The sequence below is a fragment of the Apteryx mantelli genome, chromosome 2 (genome assembly GCF_036417845.1).
Source record: "Apteryx mantelli isolate bAptMan1 chromosome 2, bAptMan1.hap1, whole genome shotgun sequence".
Taxonomy (NCBI): Eukaryota; Metazoa; Chordata; class Aves; order Apterygiformes; family Apterygidae; genus Apteryx; species Apteryx mantelli.
Window position 1 is genome coordinate 9,065,233 of NC_089979.1, and position 25,649 is coordinate 9,090,881.

General features: G+C 36.7%; 1 protein-coding gene across 1 annotated transcript in view; it reads left to right on the forward strand.

The window, feature by feature from the left end:
• Positions 1-25,649, forward strand: part of DNAAF11 (dynein axonemal assembly factor 11) — a 51,279-nt gene that overhangs the window by 7,151 nt on the left and 18,479 nt on the right. The window contains exons 6-11 of the mRNA XM_067290149.1: positions 12,565-12,732; positions 16,817-16,894; positions 18,978-19,150; positions 20,692-20,891; positions 22,064-22,243; positions 24,168-24,245. Coding sequence (XP_067146250.1) covers positions 12,565-12,732; positions 16,817-16,894; positions 18,978-19,150; positions 20,692-20,891; positions 22,064-22,243; positions 24,168-24,245 — 877 coding nt within the window. The remainder of the gene's footprint in view (positions 1-12,564; positions 12,733-16,816; positions 16,895-18,977; positions 19,151-20,691; positions 20,892-22,063; positions 22,244-24,167; positions 24,246-25,649) is intronic.

Below are 25,649 nucleotides of genomic sequence, written 5' to 3' on the forward strand. Positions count from 1 at the left end.
GAAAAGAATCAGGCTGAATTCATGTCTTTCGAAGTCACCAATATGTGTGTTTCATCTCAGGTCTGGGAATGCTGAGATCTTGTAGGAGTTTATCCTCAATAGCTTAAATATTTTAAAATTTCAAATTCCAGTTCACCTAGGATAGTTCAGGTGGTTCATCTGCAAGAAACTTCTCTCCTCTTTCCACTCAGTCTTCACCTGTATTAACACAATATGCATCCATCGCATCTTCTGAATTTTATGGGTATTGTTTTGTTCTCAGATATTTTCTGGGAGGATTGTCTGTGACTTTGTTGCTGATAATTTTTGTTTGTAAGTACGGACTTTCTTTATACTCAACACAATATTTTACCAAGTCACATCTGAGGATCAAACTCTGTCCTTAGATATATATCTACAGCTCTTACTGATGATGATAAGAGCAATATGTGGGCATATGGGGTCAGAATGCATTCTTCAATCAATTACAGAATTTTGCATTTAAACCTGACAGTTCTTTTGTCCCAAGATACTGCTGTGTCATCTTTCATCAGTCTTGTCACATCTTTCAAAACTAAGTCTGGGTAAGTAGCACCAATGTCATGCAGTGGCTAGAGGAATTTTATATTAAAAAGAGGAGGGAGAGATTCTTTCTGCTGTTTTCATGTCATAAGATAAAAGGCATGATCTGAAGTTACTGATGAAGGATTTGGCTTTTCCTGTTACTTATTTGTATTCATATAATTATGAATTAATTATTTGTATTCAAAGTTGTATTCATACAAATATGAATACCAAAATATCATTAATTATTTGTATTCATATAAATTTCCCATTTATAATTTTTGTCCTTTTATATACCTTTTTATAATTTGCAATAGCAGATATCTGTTAGCAGAAAAGAAAGATAAGTCTAATGTGCCATAACATAGACAAGCAAAGATAGACCAGGGATAGTATCTTATTATGAATCGAGAGGTATGCATTTGAGCCTTGCACTGAAGTCTGCTCTCGGGCCACCAAGCTGTGCCTTTGTTTTTGGACTGGAAAAATCAGAAGCAGCAAGATATGCTAGCCACATCACCAAGGACATCACCAAGCCCCATTCAAGGACTACAGAACTGATATGACTTGGCCCGACTAACCCAATGCACTATTAGTTTTAGGACAGAGCTTTGACCTTGGCTTATACTGTAGTCTGATAAATGTCACAGAAAGTAGTATTAAATCAGTCTGAATTGAACAAAGGTGATGATGTTGCTGCTCTAACTTCTTTATTTCAAACCTTTGCTTAGAGCTGTAGCTTCTAAAGCCTTTTGGAGAAAAATATTTACATAGTAATAAAGTCTGAAGTATATCTCTAGAGCAGCTCATATTTAGGCCTCCATGCTGCAAGCATGTATGTATGTGCTGGATTTATGAGTTGTCATTCCTTTGACTTTCTACTCAGCAGAAAACTCTTCTGAGTGTGTAAACATTTAAAATATTGCAGAGACTAAATGCATTTGGGCTTATCTGACTTTTTATGTGGTGAAAGAGAAGCTCAAAAGGACACTGCTAATGTTTCTGAAACTGGGACAGGGTTCAAGAGTTTGATGTATCCTGAGGGCAACAGGTCAAATCTGGCAGACCTTTTAAATTTTGAATTCAGTACGTTGGAAGTTAGAAATGACAAAGCAAAAGCTGGAAAGCCATATTACAATGAGTCTCAGATTTTCAGTATTCAGAGTCTTAGCACAACACCTTAAATACTCAAGGGTAGTAGGTTTCACTTTGTCGCTATGTCATTAATCCCAGTAAAATCAATGGCACCAAGTTTGGATGGTGTTGCTAGCATGTTGCAAACCCAGGCTCCAAACTAAGGCTTTCTGACTTCCTCAATAGCTTAGCCCTCAGTCGTACATGAAGCTGTTGTTCACCAAAGGAAAACAAATACACTGTGAGAGCTTTTCAGTCCCTGGTGTACAGAGACCACTTCTTTCGCCTTCGTCACAGGTGATAAGTTACCTGCTCAAACAAGTAGTCTTATGGCATAAATACATTTGGCAAACAAGAACCTATAGATACACTGATTATAACAAAGTGTGGTTTAAATTAGGACATAAAAAATGTATGCTATGTTTTTTTTCCAGGAAATAATTGGAAAGAAAGAATAATTGGTAAGTATATGTTTAAGTTGAGAAAGCTGAAGTATTCCATACATTGTAGCGTGGGCTCTGTTATGAAATAGAGTTCGAGCATGCCAGAAAGGTTCCTTGGAACTTTTCATTAAAAGAGTTTAGCTATGGGACCTTTGCCAGTTTCCACTGTGAATTATTCCACTTTGCTGTCTAAAACTCCTCTTTGATTTCATTTGGATGAAATATTTTCTATTGTTTGACGACGGTTGCTAAAGAGTGTAAGCTGTTAAACAACCACTGCACTTTAGCCCAGAGAAAGCATGTTTTCAGTAACAGGCAAAGCAAGTCCTACTCTTTCAAACTTTAACCAGAAAAGTAGGGCCAGGTGCTGAGCTGCTCTAATTTGGTACCACTCCACTGAATGAGTGAAGCAGCATCAACATATATCAGTCCAGAGTATCTGGAAAACATTTATAGATTCTTTTCTTTGCTATTTTTTTTCAGTCAAGACTCACCCTCAGTCTTCGATCTCTGCTTATCAATCATTTCTAAGCCTTGGAGCAGCTCAGGACCTTAAAACAAGACCACTGATTTCTTTGTACTGGAATTGGCCATCCCAGTCCTGGCTCCCATATTTCTTTTATCTTTTTGCTTTGAAAAAATAAGAAGGAAAAGAAGGAAAAAAATGGAGTTGTGCCCAGGTTTGTGTCCCTCACAGTATGGATAAAACAGCCTTGTTCATCAGTTCCCTGGATGAGTGCAGTTCAATTTCTGAGATGTAAAGGCAGCTGCGCAGCTGCAGATGCAACCTGGAAACCCTTTGAGTTAGCCTGTAAAAAGAGGGTGTTCATCCTGAGAACAAAGGATTTTAGAACTGTATGCAGGCGTTTGATTACTTTTAAGATTTACTAAAGCCTGTGATGAAAAATACATCCTATTCATCCAGTGTGCCCAAAAGTGTGGCACTAGATGTGGCACTTCTTAAAGTCAGTGGGACTGCTTATGTAAGGACAGCAGCACCAGAGCTTTAAAGCTGACTTTGATTGGGAAAGCCCGTGTCAGTATTAACCAAAGTAGGTACTACAGAAAGGAATGCAGAACTCAGGACTGGTGGCCTAGCAGGAGCAAACTAAAACACAAGCTGGCACAGGATACTGCGAGACAGGACAGAGATTGTGGACGATTAGATCCCAAGCATTTCAAAACAAGCTTGTCTCTTGCCTTTTGTAGGCAACTTAAAGGCAGAGTAGTTACTTCGGTACATTGCAATACCAGTTCACTAACAGTTTTCATTTTTCTTTCTCCTCAAATTTATTTTCCTCAGCTCTTCAACAACAAACTACTGGGTACCTACTTATGGCCACTGTTACAGATGTTCCTGTGGAAAAAAACAACCCACAGAATTGTCAGTATTCTTCCTTCAAAATACAATTCATTTTAGCTTTATTTGGATTCCTTTCAAAGTATAGGTGAGGCCATTCTTCTTGGTGACCGCAAGCAGTCATGCAAAACAATTGCTGTAGCCCTAGTCCATTGTGTCAATGAGGTCCTATGTAGGCATGGGGTCCTACAAGCACTTTGACAGTAAACTGATATTAAAAATGTTTAGCAATCCCTGTTAATTCATCTTTTGATAAACAGCTGATGTTTTCAAATACTTAATGTATTAATTTCTTGTAACAATATCCTATCAAAGGTAATGGATTTGGATAGTGTTGGAGCACACGTGGTAACATATTTCAGAAGCTTTTACTGTATCATGTCTGTCATTGCCTTATGGCCTTTATGCCGAACCTTTTGTAAAGAGGAAAAAGGGAGAAAGATAAGAAAAAGTAAAAGTTAATGGTGCCAAATTAGTGCCAGGCCAGATTATTAGAGACCAGGAAGGCATCTTTCAGAAAACCAGGAAATAGGAGATCGCAAAGCAATGACGAACCAGAATTACCTGGATTCAGGTAAAAAAAGAGCCCTGCAGCTATAAACTTTACTTTAGAAGCACTGAGCACTATTTTTTATCTTGGATCTTTGCTACCACGGAGACAAAATTAAACATAAATCCTGTGGGTAATCAAAACCTGTTATCTTGTGACTCCAAGCTCTTATCATCTGCTTCTTAAAATATCTCCTTATATGCCAGTTTAGCTAGGACAGCATGGATTTCATCTTTCCATGCACCAAAATGATGATAATGTGTGAGTATGCTATTGCCTACCAAATCATTTTATAACTCATGCTGTTTCTAGTCTACTTGACCCCTATTGTGCTAAAAGCAATGTTAGTACAGCCCCAGCTGGTAAATCAGATATGAAATATTGCCTGTGGAAGGTTCAGGTCTGCAGATGGGATAAGATCAGATAGACAGGCATAATGACAGGGACTTTAAACCTCTGCAACGAATGCACGCAAACTAAAGGTTTTCATGGGAGAAAGAATCTAGAAAAATAAAACTCCACTGTCTGTCCACGTCTAACCCAGGCTCAAGCAGTTATATTTGTATTTCTAGGACCAGAAATCCAATGAAGTGAGAGAGTGAGGAAAAGGGTGCTTGCAATTAATTTAAAAAGCATGTTTCTCTTGCCAAGGGTAAATATAAGCTGGTTACATTTTGAAGATAAGCATAAAGAACTCAAACAGGGGAATTCACCCAAGGCACCAATTTTGAATAGTAGCTTACTTTTGCCCGGTGCATTAAATTGATCTCATATGAAGACAGGCCTTTTGGTGTAGCCACCCCATATTTTATAGTTTCAATAAATAGCGACAATAAAATGTCTTTCATCATAAAACTTATGCATTATGTAACTATAATAGTAGTTATAATATTCATACTCATATTTACTTATAGTTACTACACTTGAGTAATTTTGTCAGTATTAAATGCTTCTGCTGCTTTATTTACTAACTATAGAATCCACTGAAAGTAAATATCATTGTGTGACGTTTATAAATACTTCGTGTTACCTACTTTATTGTCAGTTATAATAGGTCTTTTGATAAATGCACTTTTTTAACTAAAGGAGTATAAAGATCTTTATTGTTAAAATAATTTCCTGGAAGAATAATCTGGAAATTGAAATCCCATAATGAGAGAAAAGTCTAAGACTACAATAACGCTGCAGTCATAGAAGTGATTATGATGTAAAGCAGGAAAACCTCCTTTCACAGTAAACTGATTAGTGCAGGTACAGTATCAAGTAAAGAAAAGGCTGATTCAGCTTGCCAAAAATTTAATCTAAAATGAAGTGTTGTAATCTGTCTTTGAAAAAATATAAGTTGGAAATTAGAAGTGTTGAAATCAAGAGAGGGGGGAAGTTCTGTGACAGCTTTGCAGTTGGAGTTCAATGGGTAAAAATACCTAACTGGCTTTAAGATGCCAGGATATGTTAAGATCTGCCCTTAATTGATATTATTAATATATAATTAAGTTTTATTCATGAAGAAATTGGATTGGTTGGCTTTGACAGCTCCCTTTCCTATATTCTAATGGATAAAAGCAAACCTTGTATTGTTCCTCTGAAAAGGAGTGCAATGTTATATTCAGTCCTGTTAGATGAAAAATCAAAGCCAAAATCTGTCTGATGGAAAATCAAAGGCAACATTTTCAAACCTAAGTATTTAAATCCAGACTTTTAGAAGTAATCAGTATATGCAACTTCTGTTAGCTGGAGAATCAAGCCTAGGATAATTTTAAACAGTAATTCTAGCAAAATAAAACCATTTGTTGATTGCTGATTAACTGACACATCTAGAAACAGAGAGAATTTTATATTTCGGTCCTCAATGATTAAACTCTGACTCAATTTTAATATAGCACCTGAGTTTAAAAAAGAATTAAAGATTTTCAAGATAAAAATTTATAACCCCCTATACATGGTCTCATACCTTTCATTACCATTATTTTTATCATTACACCTTGTCTTACACTCTCCCATTTCTTGCTGAGTTCAGCTGAATTTCAGGGCCATTCCTGACTGTATATCATGTAGTACTTAATAGTGTGAATGTTCATGTTAAATGAACAGGAGCAAGGAGCAATGTCTGATAATATTTATGGCATCCCGTAGCCTATAACATTTCTAGTGTGTGAGCAAGTCTGTTTTGTATTTATCCTGAAAGCATTACACATAGAAAATCAAACCATATGGACTAAGATTTACATTTTGAGTTAAATGGTATGGTATAAACAGTGTCGGTACAGAAAATAGGTGTGGCCATTCAGCCCGGTTCTGTAGAATCTGCTTCTTGGTGTATTTTTTGTGAATTAGCTGGAGTGTTTTGTAAATATGTTTCTATATTTTTGTACAGTTTGTCGTGCTGCTTTTTTCATATTATCCTTGGCATTTAGATAGCCGTAAAGATGTTGTTCTTACTGTATTTTAGGGTGTTGTTAATAATGAAGGCAATTATTAGGAATTGCATATATTCCAATAAATTTGTTATTTGTCAGCTTATGTCCTAACCTGTAGGTTGTGAGCTCCTTGGGACAGGAGTTGTTGGTACATTGATATGAATAGGAAAGCTTCATTTTCCTACAGTTACTGAGTTCTACCACCATAGAATATAATAATAATAATATTTTAATTGAAAATTAATAGAAAGACATAGGTTCAGATTCTGAGTGTATGTGAATCAGCTGTTTTTTACCAGCTAAGAATCTGACCTGCAGCATTTTAGCAACTAAGATTTGTCTGTGATTATCAAATACTATGGAGTGTGATCTTACCTGAGAATACCTTGATGGAGTGAGCACATATTCAAAATACTTCTGATGCACTGTAATAATAATGCTATAAAGCTTACTTTGTCATGACATGGACTGATATTTTATATTGCACTGTTTTATGAATTTAACAAATAAATTTTCAATTTATTAAGGTGGTAAAGTGAATTTATTTTGGGAAAGCATGCCAGATGGAACCTTTTTTCTTTTCCCTCAGCTCCATTCTCCTGTTTGTCTTGTGGCTTGTTACATTATCTCTGCCATGTACATTGCCTCATGTTAAGAATGAGGGCTCTTATTATTTGAAGCTCCTAATACATAATTAGGGTTAAAAATAACTATATGAAAAATAATGAACACAATAAGATCAATGTATGTAATTATCAAATTTAGAATTTCATTTGAAAATAAATCAGAAATCTTTTGAGAAGCTGTACAATATGGTATCTGCAAATTACATAAAATTTTCTTTATTTATGTTACACTAATGTCCTACAGGCTGAACACTTTGTTGTATTAAGCATAAAGTAAAAGATAATCCTCATGCTGAAGAGCATGCAGTCTTAATAAGGACAGGAAACCAGTGTTATTATCCTATTTTAGCATGTAGTGTTGCCCCATGTATGTCAGGTGACACAGGAGTCAAAATGCCAATGCTGTGTCCATTTACGCAGTCCTGTTAGGTTATGTGATAACAAGCTCATCCCCACACACACAGAGGAGCACAGAAGCCGCGGGGGACCCCAAAAACGCAGCCAGAGACACGAGCGCTGGCCCCCCAGGGCTGTCCCAGGAGAGCGTCAGCCCATGGGCCGGGGACACCACCGGTGAGTCACAGCTCCCTGTCACCTCGCAGACCAATGCAAGTACTGCCGAGGGCTACGGGGCTCATTACGGGATGCCGGGGAACAGCATTTGGGGACTGCACAAAACTTATTAGGAGAAGGACCAAAAGGTGGAGAAAGGGAGGAGTCAAGGTGGTTTGGGAAGAAACAAGCATGGGAAAACAGGGATAAGGGGATAAAGGGGCCACTTGCATGTAACCAGGTTGCTGGGCAGTGCGCTTGCCTGGCCATGTCTTCTCACTAAACTCCATTTCTAGCTCTTTTCCTGGGTGAGGGACTCTATTCTGTGCGCACGGGTGTGCGCGGAGGTCTGAGTGCCAGCAACCAGAGCGGAAGCAGCGTGCCATCGCTAGCGAGCATCAAGCCGGACCAGTCGGCGAGTAGGGGGAGCGGCCTGGGAGCCAGGCCTGTGTGTGCGTCTCTGAGGGGGATTTTGTAATTCAGTGCAGCGTGCATTTTATTTTACTTTCTTCAGTGCTATCATATAGACTCCCTGCTAAAGGCTGGAAAAACGTGCTTGGACGTAATGAAATAATTTAGGTGTTTCAGTGTAATACAGTGTAGACACAGCATTTGAAATATGGGGGACAGCAAGAACAAGTTTTTTTTTTCTCTTTTTAAATTGATTACCTTGAATGCAAGCTATTTTCTCAAATAAAAAATTTAATAGTCTTGGTAAAACATGCAGCTGTAACAGTCATCATTCCAAAGGGCCTGCAATTTAATGTGAAGTAAATGAATAGGAAGAGGAAGCATTAGCAGTGTTTTGTTTTGTTTTGTTTAATTTCTGTGGCTCTTGGGCCACAAGGTGGTGCCATTTAACCAACTGTGTAAACATCTTTGTCCTTCATGTGGTCGGATAGACAAGGATAAATTAGGAATTTAAACTATGAGCGTATAAACTACTGCCTACTCCTTTATGTCTCATTATCTCCACAAAACTTAGCAGCTTTAAATCAATGACACCTCCTTTCTCTTACTCTCGAAATGGCAATAAAATTAGAAAGTTGCAGAGTGGCCAAGGGGAATTTCATGTATTGCATTAGCAGCAAATGATTTACTAAATGAATTCAAACATAGAAAAAAAAATCCTACAGCCCTACTTAAACTTATAAATATATGTGAATTTACTCCAGTAGAAGATGATCTTGAGGTTTGACCTTTAGACTAAGGAAGACCTGTGTTTAGCTAACTTAAATGTATGTCTGAAAAAACCTTTATCACTGTGTGATCAAACACTATTTTTGAATACTTTTATCCGTGTTCAATTGGACTAGTGATCACCTGATAAGGATTAGATGAAAAATCTGTAAAGCTCATTTGTGTTGTCTTTAAATGTCTAGTCCCAAATACTGCCAAATGTCCCATCTCCCATCCAGTTTCTTTCAGGTTTAGGGTGCCGAAACTTTGCCGGTCAGAAACCTGTTTCATCAAGCACGTGAGGCCACGACACCTCATTATATCAACTGCAAAATGGAAAACGTCGGACAGGACAATTTCCGCAGCTGCCGATGAACAGCCGTTGTAAGAGCCGGCGCTGAGGCCTCCCGCCGGCGCTCTTATTCTTCAGCTTTAGTGAGGTAAGTGTAAGTGACAGTGTGGTAACCCAGGCAGCTGAGAGCCCGCAGGAAACTGCCCGAGGCCGAAACAACCGCGCGCCCGGCAGGCCGCGTTTCGGGCTGCTGTTCGAACTGATCCTAAAAACACACGCTTTCGGCCTAAAACCCGACAGGCGCGGCAGGGGCCAAGCAAGCAGGAGGGGCACAAGAAAAGCACACGAAAGATGGGCAGAAGACAGCGGCCCGAGGAAGGGTTTTGTCTAAAGGAAGGAAACCTTCGGGCCGCGGGGGAAGGGGACGGTCTCGCCGCCCGCCACACGGAGGCCGCGCGGGCCGCCCTGCCCCTCCCCCGCCCGCCCGCCGTTGCCATGGCAGCGCGGCGCGTCCCGTAATGGCGGCGGCGGCGGGGCGCTGAGGCGGCCATGGTGCGCAGTGAGTGTCGCGGGCATCTGCTCGGCGTTTAGAGAGACCGCCGTTTGTGAAGCGGCGATCTTTAGCGGTGAAACGGTGGGGTCGAGTGTTTCGCTCTCCTGAAATGCAGGTTCTCCCGCTGTTTCTTACTCTGCCTGCAGCTGACCACCTGCTGCTGCTTTCAATTTCCTCAGAGCTTTCCTTTGTATCTGCTCCTTTCTGAGTAAAAGATGCCATTTCTGGAACCCCAGAGATCTCCGAGGTTTGTTGTTACCTCCTGCCTGTCGGTGCCACCCCTCACTTCTGTGTTCACGGGCACATGGGGTTAGCTGTGATCTCTCCGGCCGCTGTCCCTTCTGTTACTGCGCACAGCAATATCAGATAGTCCTGTTGATAAACTTCTCATAATCCGCTTTAGTGGAGACTTTGGGAGATGGCTGGTGAGCCAAAAGTTAGTTTTTCACACATTGTGTCTCAAGATCTTCTTTGAAAACAGAAGGTACCAACCCTGTGAATTAAAGATGAATCCTCATTAATTTTATTCTACTGGTGATAATATTCCTTGTTGCTCTGCCTGAATTGGCCTGAACTCCTATCCAGAAAGGGTAACATTATTATAGCATCAGTGAAAAAATTAGATATTTTGTCAGTGTCTTAGAAATTCTTTTTTTGCTTTTATTTCAAAATTATTGTTTTGCCTTGCAGACGTCCTGTAGTATGTTACCCTCATTCCTCTTAATCCATACTAGACAGTATACAAAGTGTCAAATATCCATTCAGGTCCCTAGGGCAGGTCTCCAAAATAGATCTCTAAAGTGCTGCTGAAGCTTCTATAGTGAAGGATTGTCTCTGCTTTGCAAGCCATCCTGGAAATGAAAGTGGACATTTTTGCATAATCATTGCAATAATCCCTGCAAGCTTCTTTTCACCACCAAAAGGAAATCTGACTCTGTCCAGAATAGTTTGTATGACTTACTTTTCTATGAAGAGCATACAGCATAATATTGTCTCACATGTATATGTGTGTGTGTGTGTGCGCGCGCAGACTGTGCAATATTGATGGTTTTTTGCTCAAACATACCTGTTTGCATTGGAAATACCAATCTGCCGCTAAATAGTAAACAGGCCATTCATTCTGTAATTTACAACAGATTTGCAAAGTACATTGTTAGAAATGCTGATGTTTTTCATATTTTTGGTGAAGACTAAAATATTTAGTCATGATTATTGCCATTTTTCTATTTTCTCTATTAATTTATTCAAACTAAATCAATAGACTATTAAAGGAAAGATGGTTGTTTAGTTGCACCAAACCTTCCCCTCCTTCCCCCTGAAGACACTTACCTTTCCCAATATGTTGGCTTTACGTGCAGGCAGGTTCCCTTCTTAGATCATTATCAGTATAGTGTCATTTGCCCAAAGTACAATAAAAGCTCATTCTGAGGGATCTCTGTGATACAAATGGTAAGCTGAAAATAAATAATATCAGGAATATCGTTCTTTCCCCAGAGATAAGGCAGGTCTCAGCAACATTCAACATACTGCTCTGTGGTTAAGGGAGATTCTCTAGTCCTGTATGCAAGTCATGATCACTAATAAAAATTCTGTAAGTCATGTGTCAACTGGAAATCTGTCAAACAGAACTAAGAGACTTTTTAGCAAGGGGGATCTAGCCCTGGTCATCTGCGCATAATATGGTGTAAATTAACCTCTTTCACCTCTTTCCCAAAGGCTGTGGAAAGAGGAGCTACATTGATACATGAACTTTGTCTGTATTGGTTCAATAGAATTGCCATACCAGGACCAATAATAAAAACAGACAATTTGACAAAACCTCCCTGAGATAAATAAGCCAGGAAAGAACATTTTTATTTAATTGCATGGGAGGGATAATTTGTTCTCATATATCTCTATATTTATATGTGTTTTTTATTTTATTTTTCTTCAGAGTGTTTTTGAAAGACTTACCAATCTTCTTTAGGTACTAACTGTCATGAGAATACCTATGGTAATTTGATAAAATCCTAGTTTTTCAATCAATATTACACTGTAGTACACTGCTTATCAAGGAGAGAAAAAATGCTAGTGCTTTTTTGGTGCAGTGGGCTGGAAACAAAATAATAACATTTAGTACAAGACTAAGCCCTGTTTCTCACAGATTTTTTTTTACTTTCATTATACAGAGGCTCTTTATTGTTTGAAAGATTTCCTGGCATTAAATACTGCTATATGAAAATTCTGAACCAAGGTCTCTGGCGACTTTGGCCACTGAAACTCTTTCGCTTGCTGCTAATGAGCTCGTAGTGCCTAAGAAATACCCAGGATTAAATGTCATCCCAACACAGACAGTTATAAGCGTGAATCAGTTGTGGCATTGCCTCAGACAAGAAAAAAGCAAAAAAAAATCTGCCCGTTTTCAACATTCATCCTGCTTATTTCTGTGCACACTGTGGTGACGGAAGAATATGATGACACACTGTAGCTACTTTACTTTTTTTTGCTGCTACCTGTGATGTGAACATCTGGCACCATGTAATAAAAGGCCATAAAGCACTCCATTGCTTGTCTACCTTAATCAATCTGCAACCTGAAGTATACTGAAAATAGTGAATGCTGGATTAATTTCTGCAAGGGCTGTATTATACTCTTGGAAGACTCAGCAGTTTTCATATAGATTTTTGAATGTTGACCTCAGGGTGTTTTACAAATGAGGTATACTGTGGCAGAATGGGCTAAAGTGACTTGGCACTTGCTGTCTCATGTAGCAGATGTTGGTGTTTGTACTGAATACCTATTGGTTGTTGTACTGAATACCTATTTGTTATGTCGGGACAAAAGATTTAAATGATTTCATAAGATGTTCTTAAGTCAGATGATGGAAAATGACTAAAAGGAGATTTTTTTCCAACAACATCTAATATTTCTTTCAGTCACCGAAGATCTTGTTAGAAGACGTGCAGAACATAACAACTGTGAGATTTTTTCACTGGAAGAAATCTCTTTACATCAGCAGGAAATAGAAAAGCTAGAGTATCTTGACAAATGGTGTCGAGATTTAAAAATTCTCTATCTTCAAAATAATCTAATTCCAAAAATTGGTAAGTGTTTTCTGGGTATGTTTCTTTTTAAATGGAATTGCATGCATAATTCTGAAATCAGAAGAAAAATTCTGTTGGGTTATACTTAAAGGGCATGCAGAGAGAAAAACTGCAGAAAATTTCTTTGTGGGTCTGTTCCTACAAGATTTTGAGCATCCTCATTCCCTGTTACTTTAATAGATTGCTGAGAAGCTCAGAAATTTCCAAGAGAAATTTTAAGTGAAAAGGATTCTACTGAGATACAAGTTACTAAAATATGAGTCTGGAACACCTTTTACAGATGTATTAAGATTAATTTAACTTAATTTAAATAAAAAACAGAGAGATAAGCAGTTTAATACGTACCATGAACTGTAATACCAGAGGACTAGCTTTCCCCATGCTCATTTTTCAATTCAGTTTTTGTACATATGGATTGTTTTTGTTAACACAAAAATAATTTTCATTTGGATAAAACAATTGCTTTTGTGCATAAAGATGACTTTTTACAGTTAAGTGTCAGTGGTCCTCCTGTACTGCTGGAGAAGCTATAACTTCACAGTGTTTTGTGGTGTCGTGGTATAGGCTCAAGTCTAGGTGCTCCACAGAAAGATACAAAATAAGGCCTTGGTCTGGAAAAGCTTAGTCTCTGCAGGTAGTGTGCAGATGAAGGAGGGAAATTCAGAAGTGCTCAGGAATGATATTAGTGTATTCTTTTAAAGTTCCTTAAGAGGAAGAAAAAGGTAAAATTTTAGGGTGAGATTCAGGACTTGTAGTCAAAGACTTTAAGGTCCTCTTGGTTCTGCCCTACCTTAGTGAGGCTTGTCAGGAAATTTGCAGGGAACAGCTGTATTGATAACAGCTGCATTTCTTAGAGTGGAGGAATCTTTTTCCAGATAGAACAAGATTTTTGAAACTGCTTTATACTGCTCTATCCCATCAAAAGGAGACTAAAATAAATTGTTTTTCTCTCTGTTGCTATGTCCTTAAGGCACAAGACTTCATCTCATTCTTCGATAACCCTCATATTTCCTTCCTTTGGATTAGCATGGTATATCACACTAGCGTTCAGATTAATGCTTTTTGGGCACAAGATTTTTTCAGCAGTCTTATTTTCAAGAGATTCAGTCTTAAGTTAATATAATCTAACTGTAGGAGTTGGAAAAGCATGTAACTTCCAGTTTCCATATGTTCCTGTATAATGTAACCACCTTCCAAGATAACACTTCTGTAACACATGAAAAGAAAGAAATAGCACGACATGAGTGTTGACCAAAAGGTTTGCTGCTGGGGGTTGGCTTACAAAGTATTGAAATTGGGGAGTAATTCTTCCTAGTGGATACCAACCTTTCTGTGTGGCGCACACAGCAAATGTCAGTTCCAGGAACACTTCAAAATATCATAGCTGTATGGTTTCTATCAGATCTGCCTGAATGTCTCTCTCCTGTCTCTTAAAGGAGACCTTTATGCAGCCCTAAAGATCAGACTTGCCTACTGATCGGATAACAAGTTCTAAGGCATCCATGCGCACAGAAAGGATAACTGCCCAGCTGCTACGACTGCATGGATGAGGCCATGCTTTCTTTTCTATAAACAGGAGGAAAAGAAAAGAAAAAAAAAAGAAAAGTGCAAGATACCATTGGCTCCAGCACTGCCTTTTTCATATCTTCATTTGTGCAGACACTGCCATCCCAGAAATACCCTAAGAAAAATGAACAGCCAACCTAAGCTAAATAAGTCCTTGCTGAGAAATTAATTTCATCATGCATTTGTGAATTATGAAAAAATATCATTCCGAGGTCTTAGTAAACTAGGTGGTAGGATTCATATTATCTAACGTTAGACATCTATGTCTAAGGCAGTTACTGTAGCTTCCCGTTATAATCAGTGGAGAAGAAAAGGCATATTTTTGAGCATGATTTGGTTCACTGGTTTTAGACATCCAATTTAAGATAAGACAGATTGCACCTTGAAGAGCCTATTTCTCTTTATTGATTATAGAAGAGCCTAGACAACTAACTCAGTTGTAGACATGATCTGTGTTGTTAGATGAATCTCCCTGTTTGAATTTCTTTGCTTGTCTCAGCAGGGGCAGTATGCACAGTGGTTAATCAGTGCAGCTTGGGAATTAGAATATGAGGTGAACTTTGTGATGTTATTGGATGGGGTTTCCAGTCAGAAGAGCTTTAGAGATCTTCATCTGTCACAAGTTATACGATGCATCTTGTGTCCGATTAGTATCTCAGATATGTCATGTATCTCAAATGGCGTTTGCATTTTTCAGTGACTTCTGGGACTGGTGTGGTGAAGTTAGTTGCTACCGAATTCCTTCTATGTTTCCTTTGTATATTCCAAAAGGGGTAAATGTTAGCTACTGTGACAGAACATGCAGAAATTTGCTGACCTCATTTCAATTGCTCATGGTGAAAATTATACATTTAAGATCCCAGATTAGGGTCTTTGGGGGGTTGGCTTTGTTTTATCCATCTTGAAACCATATAAATCTTTATTTGAGAAATGTTCAAAAAGGGAGAAGGATATACAGAATGCTCCTGTCTTTGACTGGCAGCTGCCTGCTGTCTTACATTTGGCAGAAACAGCAGCCCAGTGGATGTATTGGGTTAAATGAGTCCTTGTTGGTACTCTGATTTTATCACCATGACACTAAAGATAAATTTGGATCACTATATTTAAAAAGAGAAACCACTTTTTTTTTTCTCTCTCTCTCCACTTCACTCATCTATTTTTGTCAAATCGTCTTAATCTGTCAGGGATGATTCTTGGATACATTATCTACTAAATTTTCTCCTGGTCTTAAATTAAACAATGTAACACCTTTCCTCGCTCCCCTTGTACCGTTCCATTTTAACCGCCTTTCTGTCTGGCACATCTTTTCTATGATTAAACCATACTTTCTAATTCTGTTCTCCTCTGAGAACAAACAGCAAATGGTATCTCTCTCTCCTACGATGGTTTCCCTTCAGCATAGAGCCTCATAAAGCTTTAAGACTACGTTGTGGGAGGAAGTGCTGCATGAAGAACGGTGTAACTTACCTGAACACGGTATTACCAAAAGGTCAGAGTAACATCAGCCCTGAGGAATCAAACAGATAGACCAGTAATATTTGTTTCCCAAAATGCTAGCGCATTCCTCGGGGTAGTTTTTCAGGTTTACGGCAGAAAAGCAGCTTGGTTTGAAGTTATTATTTTGTTCACAATTACTTTTAACATAATTGTGTTTTCTTCTGGTGTTGACTTGCCTCAGTGACACTAGTGAAAACACAAAAGATAAAGGCCAGCCCAGAGCTGTGGGCCAACCCACTCCTGCTTGCTCAATTAATTGTGTGTATAAGATAATCCTAGCTGAAAATGGCATTACCTGGTTTTTTTTATTTCCTCATAACTTTCCTAATATCAGAGATTTAAATAAATCCTAAACTTATCAAGAAAACTAAATTGCCGCAAAAATACCAGCAAAAAAGGCAGCTTCCTAAACCAGATTCTTATTATAATATATTCATATTGTTTTATAGACAACAGGTAAATTGTAGGCTCAATGAGTCTATATTGTGTAAAAGCTTTATTTAAAACAACTTTAATTCTGCCAAGTATGATACAATATGGATTTATTAATTCTTTAAGTTTCTGATATTAGTCCTATAGACAAAAGATATTTAAAAACTGAAAATATTCTAAGGAAACCACTTTCTTCTATCAAAGTAAATGTAAAACACTATAATTTTGTAAGGCTTGACTAAATATGGCCTGATCATCCCTGAATTTCAAGATGAATAGAATGTTTCGCCATGCTTTTGATCAGTCCTCTTATATCTGTACACTTAGATTATGGATTTATGATAAAAAAAAGTGTTTATAGCCTTCCTTATTCTTTTTATTTTTTATTTTAATTTGGATTTTTCCAAGAACTTTCTGTTTTCATCTTGATATTAATATTCAAATATATATGTCTGATAGTGTAATACATAGTCTGGCTTGTGCTTCCCATTTTTCACTTTATTGTTTGCTTGAAGTAAAGCAAGCAAGTAAAATCATTATGCCCTTTCCAATAGAGAGAACTGATATAACAGATGTACATTTGTTACAGAAAATGTGGGCAAACTAAAGAAGCTTGAATATTTAAATATAGCTTTGAACAACATTGAAAGAATTGAAAATCTGGAAGGTAAGATTTTATACAAAATATTTTGCCTTTTCATTTTGAAACACGAGTTGTGACCTAATGTAAAGGAGGACGGGAGTTATCAGATATGCCCACCAGTGATGATACTTTGTTGATGCTCAGAAGGAGTCTTTAAATTTAGTGTACAGTGTTTCAGTTGTGCTTCTTTCTGGCAAATCCTTCCAATGTTGAAATTTTGTAATTGCAGTTTCTTAAAGTTATTTTAATTTTCACTCTTTGCATACTCTCCCACCACTGTTGCCAACTATGACATCTCTATTCTTTAATACCTTAAATAATAGAAATCTCAAAATTATTCATGCTCCCCATACAGAATTAGTATTTCTGCACCATAAAGATAAGAAAAGTCTCTGATGCAGGTTAGTTAGAATGGTGTGATTTTTTTAATGCTGTGTAAACTGTAAAAAGGGTTTCTCTTGTAATGTTTCAGCAGTCTGCTTGACTTCAGTAGTTAAGCCTCACATGAGAAGGATTTGCACTGTGCACAGATTGCATTAGCAGTCTGGAGTATTTTTGTGGAGCCTTTCAGATTATTCTTTTCTCTGCTATTACGTGAAGTGTTGTCTATTTTTAACCCTTTATCCTGTCAATATAATAGCATGTACAAAGGTCTGTCATTTTCCATGATCAAATTCTAAGGCTTAGAGCCATCTGTAAACACATTCTGTATTATTTGAATCATTTTTGACTTGAGTTCTTTTTCCTTCTTGACTTTGTTTAGGCTAGTTGCTATACTTTTTAAAATGTCCACCTTGGTGAGGGAACAGTGAGAAAAAAGAACTTTTTTTTTTTTTTTTTAACATTCAGCAAGCTGGTTGAAGAGGATGGTGTAAATCAAATGGAAAAAAACCCAAATTGGTTAAGCATGAGTCTTTAAAAGTCGAAGAAATAGGCAGTACATTACATATTTGGCAATTTATTGAGAAACTTGCATCTGTTCTCATGCCAATAAATTTTAAGTTCCTCTATCAGGCTGCATATTTATTACTGTAATTTGTAATTTACTTAGAAGTTAAAACTTTTGGGAGCGCATCTTGCAAAAAATTGGATTATTTAAACCCCCTAATAAATCATTTTAAGTTGTTTATTCCCTTTCAGCTCCATTGCACATAAAATACTTCCCAAATAGACCTGCAAAGAAAAAGATGTGGTTACAGTGATGGGTACAGGAATTGAGCTCTTACTTAGCTGAACTTTTTTACTCTTAGAGTAAAGGATTCATGGAAAGATTCTGATAAAAGCAGAGTCTGAGAAAATTTTAAAAATATTCTTCAGATGATTCAGCTTTGTGCCTAAAAAAAAAAAAAAAAAAAAGCATACTTATTGTAGTCAAGAAAGACAATGAATGGTGGAGGAAACTTTCTGGGGATTTGCAGTTCCTCAGTGATAGTTCATTCTTGTAGTTCATTCTTTCAATAACCTGATTTTCCATTTTATTAGATAATCTGGTGTTTCTGTTTTAACGAATTGTTTTGGTTACAGATAACATGTTCTTGCCAATATTTGCCGTTTAAGCAGTGATAAAACGTTCATGGCAATGGTTGAGTCCATGAAATATAAAACACCGTCTTGATTTGGAGCTAATTTACAGAAAACATAATTTCAACACCTGAATGATGTTCGCTAAGATTAACTCTCCCGAAACAATTAGACACTCGTTTAGCCACATGGGAAGGTTGCAGCTGAGGAGGGTACCAAGGCAATGAGTCTGTTAGAACTGAAGTTTAGCTTATTTGGAAATGAAACATTTAATAGCTGATCTAGTATACAATCACTGACCACAAAGTTTTGATAGTGATAAAATTAACAATGCGTTTTGATATTTTGTATTTTGTGGAGATTTTTTCTCTATATGAATACTGTGATGTCAAAAAATCTTAGCTGCGAATCACTCTCCCACTTCTGGCTTGGGAAAGATGTATACTGGTACTATGAAATTAGTGTACACAATACCAATGCAGGCAACAGTGTTATTCCCAAGTGAATGTGTGTGTGTGTGTGTGTGTGTGTGTGTGGTGTGTACATTTATATTATGGGCAGAATGAATAATGATTTTTTCAAACAGGCTGTGAAGACCTGAAGAAACTTGACCTGACAGCAAATTTTATTGGTGAACTCTCCAGTATTGAAGTTCTAAAATATAACATACATCTGAAGGAACTGTTTCTAGTGGGGAACCCATGTACTGAATTTGAAGGTTATAGACAATATGTGGTGGCAACTCTTCACCAACTGAAAGTAAGATTTTTAAAGCTATATTTTATTTATGTCCAAATCAGTAACCAGTAATCATAAATGATGCATTTTCCTTTAATGATAGCATTGTTGACTAAACATGCTAATACAAAACAAAGTAAATGCTTGTGGTAGTAATGCTAGGAACACTTTGCTTACTGTCCACAGGATATTACCTTCTATTCTGAAGAACGAGTGATTAGGATAAATAAATGATAATTAATTGGCTGTGTTTCGACTCAGATGCAGTTGTTAACTTTCTGTCATTTTCACTGGAAGTCTTTAAACAAAGTCCTGAAAAAATAAATACACAGTATAGTTCTGGCCTTTTGATCGTTTATTTTTTTAAATACACAATGTATTTTCAAATTATTTTCATGACTGCAGAAAGTTACCAGGTTGTTGGTACCATACCTTTAAATCTTTTGTGAAAACCAGTAGAAGGATAGAAGTTGATGATAAAAAAAAAGCACTAGATTACATTGCTTGTAAATAGATACTTTGAGAATGAGGTTTTGTGAAATGAGTGAGCTGAGCTAATGACTTCCTGAAATATGCTCTCATGGTTTTCCTTGGAGGAGCACTGGCACTCGCCTAACTTCTTAAGGAGCAGATTCAACTCACTTTGTTGGCAACACACTAACACAGCAAAATGATTTTCTAATGATTTCGTAAGCTGAATCAAGGTCAGATGAACACCAGAAATGGCTCAAGGGAAGGAGCAGAGGAGTCAAAGGAATCACCCCTTTTAGCAGCAGCAGCAGGCCATTAATTGACCCGGCTATTTTATGAAACCCAAACAACCATATGAACTGTTATATAATTGTTAGAAAAGATAATTTATATTTAAGCAAACTTTCCCACGTAAGACCACTAATTTAAAGGAAAAGAATCTTTGTAACTTGTATATACTAAGAAGTTTTTACACAAAAATAAAAAAGACAACAGGACTTTCGCAGAATATATGCTAAGAAAGCATCATTATCTTGAGTAAGCTCTTTCTGCTGCGTATGTTTGGGAACTTTTAGGTGTTTCCTGAGAAATCAAATAACTTCGAAATATCTTTCCTGAAAAAGCCAGCCTATTAACAAATGGGTGTGGTGTTTTCAATAGTGTGTTACAAAAATTGATTGAATTTAAATAACACTTCCAGGATGAGCGATGAAATAGTAACAGTATTTTGAAGTTGTGAAGTTCTAACAAAAAGTCTAAATGGCAAGAAGGAAGGTCTAAATGGCAAGATTCATGGAGAGAGGTTAGTCTACTACTTAGTCCACTTAGACAAACTGAAATTGTTATAAAATGCAAAAAACAGCTTTTAGGCACACAATTTTGTCTTCAGGTCTGAGCGACAACATAATACTCTTAATTTTTTTCTAATACAGTTAGAGCTATGCTGTGGAGTACTATGGACTTTTGAAAGGCATATTTTTAGTTTTCTAGAGAAAGTCATCTGTTAAAAATAATGTAATGTTTAATGGATTTATTGATTTGAATACATATAAAATTTCTCACATACCTTAATTTTTTTTCTCTTTGGGAAGTGTTTGGATAGTAAAGAAATAGAACGTTCTGAGAGGATTCGAGCACTTCAAAACTATCCAGAAGTGAAGGAGAAAATCAGAGAGCAGGAAAAAGCTTACCTTCTCAAAAGAGCCAGAGAGAAAGAAGATGCTCAAAGAAGGATGCAAGAAAGGAAGGACAAGAAAGAAAATCAAATGGAATCTAAGCTTGGAATTGACAGGTAGACAGTAACCAACAATATTTTGTAAATAGATACCATTCTTCTCTTTTTTGATTAAGAATTTTGTGTTCCTCATTAAACATTGATCATATAATTCCACTTAAAATCTTTTGTTTGTCTTTTTACATTGATCCTAGCAGGATCTTTTCTCCTCATGCACTTTTATGTCTAATGAAAAATATAACTAACTGCAGACTTGCAGACAGTACAACAGAATTTTTGTCCTGAAATTCCAAGCTAATTTTTGCCATAGTAGTATGATTGATAGCTTCCTGCAGTAGGACACCTGGAAATTGCTATGTAAGACAATATGTATTTTCCAGTGGTTCCAGAGAAAGCGATGATTCACCTGTAATTTCTTTTGCTTTAGCGTTATTAGGAGTTAAGAATGAAACAGGATATTACAGATCTTTTGAGATGAAAAGGGCTATGGGATTTTGATTCCTACATTTCTTTTACCTAGTATTACTAAGATTAGCTAGACACTAGAAGAATTTATATCTGGGATCATCTTTCATTGCAGTTGCCATTCTTCTTATTTTTAGTCCAATGGAGTCTAAATTTCATAAAGATGGCTATGGAACTTACTATCATACATCACAAATGTATCATAAATTTAGATTTCATTCCATATAGATACATAGATACAATTTCTGAAGATTGCAGGGGCTTAGGGCTAGGGGAAAGAAGATTCAGGTTCTAAAAACAGCATTTGAGGAGGTGCCTAAGTAAAAAGTTGCTATCCTATAAACTTCTAATCCGCTGCTGCCTACTGTTGGGAATACTTAAACATCACAGGAACTGCAGGTTTTCTTTCACCTTAAAATTATGAAGGCATCTGAAAATTCTGCCCCTGAAATTCATCTGATGAAATATTTTTAGGCTTTCAAAGCATCACCATAGTATCACTTCTTAGTTAAGTTAATGAAACACATTCCATCTAAATATTTCTATTAGCGGTAAAGTCCCTTGTAGATTTTTTGTTTTGTTTTGTTAATCAATGAAAGAAGCAGAACAGAATCAGTTGTCCTAAATCTCTCAGATACTTTTAGAGCTCAATAGGAATTACACAGCTATATGTATTGAGCTAAAAAAAAAATTCTTGCAAGAATTCATTAGCAGCTATTCTTCCTTCATTTTATTGGAATAATATTCCATGTGATCTCGTATAGCCCAGACTCGCTACACGACAATGAAAACCATCAGACAGAAAGAGAGAAACAAACATGGGAAGAAGCTGTAGATGAAGAAGAGAGAAGATTTTGGGAGGAGCCTACACCATATACGCCAGAATCTAGATTAGAAACTCACAGATATATTGAAGAAAAAAGGAAAGCTAAAGATAATATAAGGTATATTTTTGTTTTGATATATTCTTTGAATTGAAGAGGTGGAATTTTGCAAGGAAAAGAGAGGAGGTAAGCAGCTACCTCACACTGAATATCACTGAGAACTAGCTGCTTAATTCCCTGTTGCCTTTGAAAATGTGCTTATAAAATACAAATAGACTGTTCACTTTGTTTTGTTTCATTTTCTAAAATATGTTTATGATACCTGTTATTTTGTTTTTCTTCAAATAGATTTTTTTAAAATATAATTTCTCTTTTCAACTACATATTGTGGGCTTTAGAAATTTCCCTGTTCTGTCAGCTAACTAATAAGTTTCTTGCAGTTTAGTGCTTAATCTTGTTGTTAAAAGCATTTATCAAGAGTGCAGATTGTATTATATAAAAGCCCTAAAGGTCATTCTACTTTTTTTTTTTTTTTTTTTTTTTTTTTTTTGCAGAAGTGGCATTTCAGACACCGTTTCTGTGTGTCTTACAATTTTTTTTCACATACTTTATCAAAGATCCTGAGTAATAAGACTCTTCATATTATGTATTGGTATGGTGAAGCTGAAGATGCTTGGCCCCTGATAATGCTTTAAAATTTTTTAAGGTTGCCACTGGTTTTGCTGATCACTGAGAATCAATGCAGTCACTAGCAAAAAAGTTATTTTAATGCTACTGAGCTTAAGTCACTTCCATAAACACAGTAAATAGTATCCCCTTCCTTCCTTCTCTCCTTCCCTCCTTCCTTCTATCCTTCCTTCCTTCTCTCCTTCTGTCCTTCCTTCTCTCCTTCCTTCCTTCCTTCTTTCCTCCTTCTTTCTTTTTTTGTTTCTTTTTCTGTCTCTGTCTCTCTTCCTTCCTCCCTCTCTTTCTTTCCTTCTTTCCTTCTTTCTTTTTCTTTCTTTTCTCTTTCTCTCTCTCTCTCTCTCTCAACATTTATGCAAGGAATTTTTCTAGCTGTTCTCAGTAAGGGCATAATTTTTAAAAGATCGATCAAGTTTAAGTATTGAAAAAGTCAGCCCTAAGGAATTCTTCAGCAAAACTGGAAGTTTGCAGAACTTGTTGCTATTATTAATTCAGTAATATTAATATCAATTCCCTGCTCATGATCTTAACATTTATCCAGGAAAATATCAGTGCTACAAGTCTGAATGATCTTACAGTGATCTGCATTGGTGTGGCAGATAAATTTAGGGTAGCTTTTGTATTGCACTAGCTGAAAGTCAGATATAGTTTCATCGCTGATAGCCAAACTTGCATAGGCAAGATTAGTCTCCTTCGTCAGTAACGTCTATGGTATTTTTGAAGGAAGAACATAGCAAAAAAATGCAACAGATTCATCAACAAATAATCTATATGTATTCACTTTGGTCAAACTGTGTCCTGTTTTACACTGCCTGTGAACTTTTGACTGTTCAAATTCTTTTAACTAGCACAGAGCAGTGACTGACAGCCATGCTATTTTGAAATAAGCCAAGCATTTGTGGGGTAAAAGAAATTAAGTTTACATGAATAAAAAATTTCTTTAGAAATGCTTATGCATGCATCAAAGCAGATAAAAGTAATGATACTTCATGATTAATGTGACCATTCATGACTAGGAAAACATCCAATTTCAAAAATTTTTAAGCAATCCAATGATTTCTTAAGATATACCAGATAAATTTGATATATTGCTGTTTGATAATGGATGCTCTGTGAAATATAAAAGAAGTTATTATCAGTGTATGAGATGATATTATAAAGTATTTGCTCATCTTTAGATGATGCTTTTAATGTACAGTTGGATATTTCATGCCACCTTTTTGTTCCTGAAATAAGTTGTATCCTTAAAATCAAATGCCTGATAATACTTAGTCTATTGTCATCCTCTTCTTTCTTTTTTGCTATTCAGCAAAGAAGATGAGAATATGACAAAATATTTTTTCCTTTCTGCTTTGTTAAGGGAGTCAAAAAAGAAAGAGAAGCCACCTCGGACATTGGTCACCGCAGAAGGAAAAGCTCTGAATGTAAATGAGCCTAAGTATGTAAGGAGAACAATGCCATGAAGAAGTAAACCAGTACTAATGTCTTTATAGTTGATTTGGTCAAGTATTTCAAGATATATGACAATACAAAAATAAGAGGACTGACAAATTCCATGTGCAGTAATATATTCCTACTGAGGAGTGACTGAACTGAAGTTATATTCTCAGGCTAGAAAAAGAATTAGTTTTCAGTCATTAAAGTGATGAAGGGTGTTTAATTTACTATCTTCATCTCTGATGGTTGAAGAACTTGTTTTTCTCTAAAAGACATAAGATATTTTACTCTTTTCCCTTCTATGGTAAGGTTTTAGCGGAAAAAGTTTAACCAAAGTCTGACTTGAAGATAAATGTGTATGATTAGCCACTTTAAATGTGGAAAAATATGTCCAAGTACTATTTCTGGACAAAACCATTCTGTCCTCTGATGACAGCTGGAGACCTGGCAGAATTCAGCACGATACATAATTCGCTTGTTTTGCATGAGATCCTTTCCTTTGACACTGTGAATGGGGTCTGTCGCAAGAGTAGCTGGTGCTATGGGGAAATCTCGCGGTTTTTATTGTTGACAAAGGCACTAGGACATTCAGCTGTTTTAGAAAGAGCTTCCAGAGACATCAGCCATGTGTTATCATTGGTTTCATTGGAACCATGCTTTTTTTTTCTAATGGAAAACAGGAGACGGAGTGCAGACCCTGCTTCCTTATAAATGCTCCCCAAACAGCCTCCTACAGGAGGCTGTGATCCAACGGTGGGCTGTGGAGCAAGACATACCCTGTCTCCCGTTCTCTGAGTAGGTTTTTCCTTCTTAAGACTGGCTTAGCCACAAAAAACAAAGCTAAAAACTTGCTTACAAGTAGCATGAAGAACGCTTTCTAAATCTTGGAAGTTTATAAATCCATAAAAATTTAAGGTTTTCAGAAACTTTCATTATAGGATCAATGCATATTTTTCATTGGTGTAGGGAAAAATTAAAGATAGTGGCAGGAGAGCTTGTGTTTATTCCAACCGTACCAAAATATGTTTACCATTGTAATTAAGTACATTTTTGCAAAAATGCATTGACAGAAAGACAAAACATAATAATTTTCTAGTTCAAGGAAGACAAATATAGAATAGATTAAATTGTGTTGGTATTTAATTATGAATCTAAAAAGCAAAGACATTTAGAATAAAGCTCTACTTGTATCTTTAGAAGAAATATGGTCCCACAGAGTTCATTGTTAACATCACTACTGTTCCTTTCACTTGGGTTTTCTGGATTAGATTTTATTCTGTGGGTTGTCTAAGTAAAGCCAGGTCATTGAACAGTTTGTACTAATTTGATTGCAACAAGAATATCACAGCTCTTTAATTCAGTGCAATCTGACAGTGTATCAGCGAGACATGAATTAAGAGTTGCT